Source organism: Lactuca serriola, chromosome 5 (genome assembly GCF_051521515.1).
Source record: "Lactuca serriola cultivar US96UC23 chromosome 5, Lser_US96UC23_V15, whole genome shotgun sequence".
NCBI lineage: Eukaryota > Viridiplantae > Streptophyta > Magnoliopsida > Asterales > Asteraceae > Lactuca > Lactuca serriola.
The window spans coordinates 45,736,023-45,744,163 of record NC_136412.1 but is presented as its reverse complement, the minus strand read 5'-3'; the positions used below and the strand labels follow the sequence as shown (position 1 = coordinate 45,744,163).

At 25.9% G+C, this 8,141-nt stretch overlaps 1 protein-coding gene across 1 annotated transcript; it reads left to right on the top strand.

The window, feature by feature from the left end:
* Nucleotides 1-339: 339 nt before the first annotated feature.
* LOC145049485 (uncharacterized) lies at nucleotides 340-6,309 on the top strand. The gene is made up of 9 exons (XM_078997883.1): nucleotides 340-507; nucleotides 4,101-4,368; nucleotides 4,466-4,562; nucleotides 4,846-4,860; nucleotides 5,003-5,141; nucleotides 5,262-5,431; nucleotides 5,534-5,654; nucleotides 5,761-5,970; nucleotides 6,121-6,309. The coding sequence occupies exons 1-9, from the start codon at nucleotides 340-342 to the stop codon at nucleotides 6,307-6,309; spliced, it is 1,377 nt and encodes a 458-aa protein (XP_078854009.1).
* The last annotated feature ends 1,832 nt before the right edge of the window (nucleotides 6,310-8,141 follow it).

The window sequence follows — 8,141 nt, the reverse complement described above, 5'->3', positions numbered from 1 at the left end:
TATTTATGAAAATATTGTATATTTATTATATAATTTCCTTATTCTACAAGCTTTTCAAATTTACAGTTTTTTATATGGTAAATATTATCTTAAATATGGTATGATTTTATTTATTTTTGTACTTATATTTGACATGATATATTGATATTATTTTGGATATCATACCATAATTAAAACATATCTTAAGTATGGAAATGATATTACATTCCAAAATCTTTATGTGATATCAGCATTAACCAAATTTATTTTTCCCTATAAATATACTGTCTACGATTTTTCATTACAAATCAAAATTCTATCTAACCAATTATCCCCTTCCATTGTAGATAATAGTATTCCATGGCATCTAACAATGCAGATCAGATCGTCTTTGATAAGGTTGCTGAAATCAACGCATCTAAAGAGTCTTGGAACATACGTGTTAAAGTCGTCATGCTTTGGAAGCCGACCTATATAAACAATCATAATATGGTCGCAAGCCTGGACATGATTTTAATTGACCAGGAGGTACTGTTTTTACACCATTTGTTTTTTAGATTATCAATTTCTTATGTTATCTCTATTCAAAAAAATTGAAATTCAATTTTTGTTATGCTTTTTTACTTCTATTCATACAAAATTTTAATAATCAACTGTATTATCAATTTCTTATGTTATCTCTTACTAGATTATAACCTGCGTTAAACGCGGGTAACACATAAAAAACATACAAATGTCTACAAATATTGCATAATAAATAAACAAAAGTATGGTTATTGATATTATTGAAATGTATAAAAGATACATTGAAATCGATAAATATTTATAATCGTTGAATGACCTCTTTGTATACAAAACATTTTTTTATTAGTTGAATGACCTTCTTCGTCACATATGGTTATGGTATTGTTATATAAGCATAAGTATTCTAATCAGACGTTCCTTCCATAATAAGGTTACTTAATTTAACTCTATATTGAGTATTAACAACCAATATACCGTTTTATCACTGCATTAAATATTGACAACTATTTCATTTAGTCAAATAAAGTCATAGAGTATGTTTTATGGAATGTTAAATGTTATATGGATTTAATTTTAGTATACCATCAATGAAAATTATTTTCAAAATCATGATTGGTTTATTTTTAAATTGATTATGAATATAAGTATTACGTTCTATGTTTGTTCTTATTTATTTGGTGTTCGCAAGAACTTTGTATTAATTTTGGTGCTACTTTGAATAATTTTAGTATATCATCAATGTAATTTGGTATATCTTTCTAATATATGAAATATCAAATAATGACATTTCATTACTATTGTGATAATTTAGTTTATATATTGCATTTTTACTAATCTTAACGATCTTATTTTTTCTAATAACCGTAACGTTTTTACTAATTATACTTACAAATCTCCTAATATCTTATAATTTTTATCTTACTTTATAATTTTTCATAACTATACTATTTTCATGATTGACTGCCTTAATAGTTTTTTTTTTCAGTCTATTTAATTTTATATTTCATTGTACAACATCATCGTTTGTATTCTGAAATTTCATTTTAAAAATACTTAATGCTTACATCTTGATATTTTTTTAATAAACCTGTGTAATAATTATGGAATATATATATATATATATATATATATATATATATATATATATATATATATATATATATATATATATATATATCTTGTTTGAATTAACATTTATTTCCTTCACTAAATTAAATTCCTCATTAAATGGTTATATTTGGAAAGTAATAATTATAATGGGGAAACATTATCTAAAACATAAATGCTTGATATACTTTTGGAGGGAAAAAATCAGGATTATTAAAATAAATTATATAAAGAAAATACAAATTTAAATTATGTGAAATTATAGATGAAATTACTGACGAAAATTATTTTGGATGGAATTGTATTTTGTAAAGTATAATACTATGACAAAATTCGAAATATGTATATTGTTGTGTAAGTTTATAAATTTTATTGTTACTATATAAAGATAAAACAAAGTAGCTTGGGATGTTAAACAAAAAACAATAACTTCAATGAATGTATGTAACTAATAAATAGAATTTGAAGATGAAAATTTAAAACTTAAAAATATGAAGACATGTGATAAAAAAAATGTGTGAAAGAGCTCTAACCACATTTGATCAATTTGTTAGTGAGAAGATCATAAATGAACCCTCTGATAATCTAGAAAAATACTTTAGAAAATAAAATGTTTTAAACACATATACTTAACATAGATCCTGATCAACCAGGTTCATCAACCATTTCTCCCTTGAATTTTCAGTAATCACTTTCATGGGATTAGTCGACACAACCTGACCAAGAAAATCTTGAACAAAAAAATAAACGATTGTTGTATTATAGATATGTTATACAATAAATATTTACGTGTAAATAATGTTAAAATAAAATCTTACCAAATGTAACATGAGTGTTGAGATTCATGGCTATCAAATCCTGAAAAGTCACAAAATTATAAGCATCCACCATAACAACAAAATCATTTGATAAACGAAATTTGGTTGTTTTGTAGAAATTGTTCTTATGCTTATGATCAACCAACATGTAATCTCTTTCATTTCCGACCATACCAAAACTACTAATTTCTTTTACAGATCCTTCAACAAAGAGGGCTTAAAGCGAACTAATGAGATTTTTTTATTGTTGCTTGTATTTTAGTGTCATGTAAGTGAAAAAAATTGATTAAGTTTAAAATTTTATAAATTAAAGAAACATAATAATAAAAAGAAAAAATTATACCTACTCGTCAATTAAAATCATGTACAAGTTGTTGAACATGTTTAGGTTGTTTTTTAAGTTTGCTTCCAAAGCAAGAGTACTTGAACACGAATGTTTCATGTTTTCCTTGGATGCATCGATGTCAGCAACCTTATCATAGACGATCTCACCGCGATTGTTTTGTGTCATGGGTGTAAAATGAAAGAGAAAACAATTAGAATTAGAAATAACTTTTATATGAAATAAAAGGGACGTATACAATGTATTTATCTATAAAGAGGTATGATTTATAGAGAGGTATGAAATATATTATAGTTGTCAACAAAATTGTTTTCATACTTATATTCAAAGGATGCAGAAATAGATTATATATTATTTCCTATTAAATCAACCTAAAAGTGTAATAGGATCATACCAAAATATTTTAAAATCATACCAAAATTAACCAGATTTCTATGACATAGTAATTAAAAAAAATCATAATCATCTTTAATATATAAAAATAACATTTTCCTAATTAGTGTCAATTCCAAAGATAGTTAATTTTTGTTTTGTTAAAGATACGTAATATATTTTCCGGTTTATTTGAAAAGTTTCAGAAAAATAGTTAACCGATTTAATGTAATTTGTGACAAAGAAAATTGAAATATATAAATACATATATTTGATATTGGAACAAAAAATAATTAAAAAAAAAATAAAAAAATCGAAAGAAGGTACTGACCTTCTACTGCACAACAACAAATGTTTGAAGCATAGAATGATGATGGAAGTTATAAGCAATAAGAATGATGTTGTAGGATAAAGTTTGAAGAAAAACAACGATTAAATATAAGTGTTAACCGCGGATTCAATGATAATCATATATGTAAGTGATAATTTGAATCTGATTTTTTGGTATTAATGGTTTCCAAGTAAAAATGAATTTTATATTTATGGTTTACTAATATAAACAAATTTATATTAATGGTTGATATTAATGCCTTAATTGAAATGGTTTGTTGTTAATATGTTTTTAAAGCTGACCATACTAAAAGCTTTATAACCGAAAATTTAAGATTTAAAATATGGAAATATTTTATTGGAATTAAATACATTTCATTTCAACGGATGTAAGTTAATTGTGTTTGACAATTGGAAAAGTTTTATTGAAATTTAATACATTCCATTTGAGGAATATGATGTCAGCAATTTGATCTAAAGGCAGAAAACATATGATTGAAATATAATCAAAGACCAAGATTGTTTAAGATGATGTCATAAGGTTTCTCTTTTAATAATATTTAGAGATTGTTCCTTTTTTTTAATACTTTTTTTACACTTTTTTTATCTTTCATTGTCACCTACAGGGAAGTAGAATTCAAGCAACAATAAAAAAAAATCTTATTCCTGTATTTGAATCCCTATTCGATGAAGGAGCTGTCCGAGAGATCAGTAACTTCGCTATGGCTAGCAATGAAAGCGAATACATGCTTGTCCCTCATAAACATAAAATCAATTTCTACAAAACCACAAAAGTTCGTGTATCCAATGACTTTGTTGATACAGTAGATCCTTATCATTTTATCTCTTTCCCAGATTTGCTAGCGAGGAACTTTGACACTCGTGTTGCATTTGGTATGTTATGTTGTTAGTTTAACTTATTTCTATACTTCAATTTTTAATGTAATACACATGGATTATTATTACTAATTTATTAAATTTTTTCACATAGATTTTCTAGGTGAAGTTGTGTCAACTGATCCCATGCGAGTCATTGTTGAGTATGGAAGAGAGAAAAGGTTAATGAATCTGGTTGCTCGGGATTTAAGGTACACATTCGTATTATTAGTACACATTCCCCCGTTTATATTTATCTTTCATTAATAACCACCATGCATATTTAGTGGTACGAGAATTGCAGTCGCTTTGTGGGGCAGTTTTCAATGAAGCTGAATACTTACATTTCACAACATAATAATGACACTGCTCCTGTTATTATCCTGCTACGTTTGGCCAAACTCAAAATTTGGGGTGGTAAGTGTTTTTTACAACAAATTATCATTTCAACTTCAAAGTAATTACTGACAATATTATTTTACTTTTTTCTTGCAGGTCAGCCTTAAGTTGGTAATTGTTTGTTTGGGTCTAGATTGCATATAAATGATGATATGCCTCGGATTTTGGAGTTCAAATCAAAGTATGTTATTAACACATTTATCTTACTAAATCATTACTTTTGCTGAATAACCTCACTTTTTTGTTTATGTAGTGTTAATGCTTTGGATACGAATGTTGAGTCTTCTAGCCGTACATCCCAGCTCAACTCAGATACTGTTGTGGCTAATCCAGAGGATTACTACCCCCGTTTTCAGATAAAAAACATTGATGAAATTCCTGATTTTACTGAGGTTTACTTAACATTTTTATATAACAGTTTCCGCATTCTATTATTGTTTTGATTTTATATCTACAATTTATATGAAATAATATTTTAATATGATTCCTTTTTTTTCCTATATATGAAACAGGAAGTTGGTTTAACCATTATCGCTACTATCATTGGTTTTGATATGGATGATGGTTGGTATTCATTTTATTACCATGATTGTTCTAAAAAAGTTACTAAAAATGATGATGATGTTGATGCTGGCCCTTTTCACTGTGATGGTTATGGATTTGTCTCGGATGTATTTGGAAAGTAAGTAATTATTATCTCTTTGACTATGCATGTATTTTACATTTTTCATATATTTCATTGTGTATGTCAAGCTAAATATAAGTATTATGTTATAACTTTTAGGATTAGGATAGTAGTTCGTGTGCAAGATGAAAGTGGCTCTTGTTCGTTTGTATTGTTTGAGCGTCATGTAAAAGATCTTATTCATCGTGGAAACCAATGGTTGATGGACAAAATAGCTAAGGTTTCAAAAAATATCTCTGTTATTTAAATGATTGACATATATGATTTTTCTTCTTTAACTTTCCCAACCATTTTATAATGTAAATTAGGATCAAGGGTGATAACAGATACCTGATGAGTTCAAAATTCTTCTAAATAAGAAGTTTGTCTTCAAAGTTCAGATTTCCATGTTCAATCTACAGAACAACTATCGTGCTTACATTGTGCATAAGTTAACCGATGATGAAAAGGTTCTTGCTGAGGTGACAAAACGGTCACCAAATCATCAACATGATAATATAAATGACAATGGTACTCCTATTAACAAGCCAAATAAGGTTGGTAACTGTCTCATATATTTCCAAAGTTAAACCCTGTGCCCTCTCTTCAATATATTTTTCTTTCATTTTTCATGACTTTATGCAAATATGGTATGTTTTGTTTTATATTTTTCTTGATCGGTATTTATTATTTTCTGTTTTCTGCAGGAAAATACTAATTCTGTGCATGATGACAATCTTGATGTTGTTGACCTTGAAGCTGTAACACCATCATCGAGTACGGGGAAGCGCCCTATTGAGATTGATGCCAACACTGACTCTTTGGAGTGGTCTTCTTCAAAAACTTGTGTTGTACGGGATACCTTGAAGATCCCAAAGTTGGAAAAGTTGGACTAATATCAAGCCACCCATCAAAATTTTACATATCATCTTCGATATGTTTATAGACATTTTCTTTTTAATCTTTTGTGTGTCACATTTTTAATTCTCTGTTTATTGATCTTTTGGTTGTTTTTAAAATTCTGTTAAGTTTTTATTTGGTGTGTACACAATGATACAATTGGAGGTTATGACAATTTCAAGTTATTGAACTCTTTTGATTTAATGCATATTTTCTTTCTTTTTTCTTTCATTCATCATTTGATTTTATAAATTTATTATATATAATATATATATATATATATATATATATATATATATATATATATATACACACACACACACACAGACATACACATGAAAATTAAGAATTTTTTTTATATATGCTAATTCACCTACTTTTATTTGTCTAAATGAAATTTAAATTTTATTTGCATAAATATACATCGTTTACATATGGTAACAGAATAAAATCATAGTCTAACTATTCAAAATACATGTCATCTATATTTTATTTATTCCTACCATAATTATATGCATGCTTTACTTTTTACCTAATTTAAATCCTTCTAATATTCAGTTACCTAATTTAAATATATATATATATATATATATATATATATATATATATATATATATATATATATATATATATTGATATATTTATATTTTTATTATATATGATATTTCACCTACTTTTATTTGTTAAAGTCAAATTTAAATTTTATTTCCATAAATATGCATCGTTTTCATATGGTAACAAAATAAAATCATGGAATATGTAATCAAAATCAATTTTTCTAAACTGCATTTATTCCCTCCATAATTATATGAAGACTTTATTTTTTACCTAAGTTAAACTCAACTAATATTTCATTACTTTATTTAATTATATGCAATATTTATTTTTTACCAAATTTAAACCATTCAAATATCCGGTTCCCTTATTTAAAATGTTAGAAATCATCATTATCAATATATATATATATATATATATATATATATATATATATATATATATATATATGACTAAGAACGTAAAAATTATTATACTTATTGAAATGACTGACATTTCAAATGCTTCGGGAAAGAAAAATCCTACAAGGTTTGTTACTAATGTGTTACCCAACAACACTTCCCCAACAACACCACTGTCTGACATCACAAATGGTAAGATTCATATTTAAACATTTTGTTTATATTTGAAGTGCTTGAATGTTTATAATGTTCAATTTGTATAACTCATTTCTCTTTATATTTCATTTAATTTTTTGATATACATACCATTGTTCCTTAGTGAATGCATCATCTTCATCCAATGCTCTAAAACCATCATCACATTCAACATTACAAACAATATCCCACAAAGGTACATTTTCTTATATGTTATGCATCTTTTATATTACACTTTCGTTTTTATATTTGCTTATCTATTGTACTATTAATATTTTTTAATATTTCTCCTTAGAAAATAATTTTTTCATACCACCTAATTGTCGAGTTGCTCGAAACCTTTCCGAATTACCTAAGGCTACCCCGTCTCATAACATCATACAACCGAATGTTCAATCCACATTTATTTACCCAAGATCGCCACTTTCACACCTAACAAATCAAGGTAAAGTATTCTTAATTTCTTTTATATTATATTTACATCCACTTCTTAAATCATATAACGTCAATTTTAACTTCCCAATATATAAACTTTTAACATTTAATTTTTAATACGTATATGTCCATAATATCTAATTTGTATAATTATCTTTTTTAATACATATAGGTCTATAATATCTAATTTGGGTAACTATATTTTTCCTTTAATATCTTATTTAATTTAATGTTTTATATAT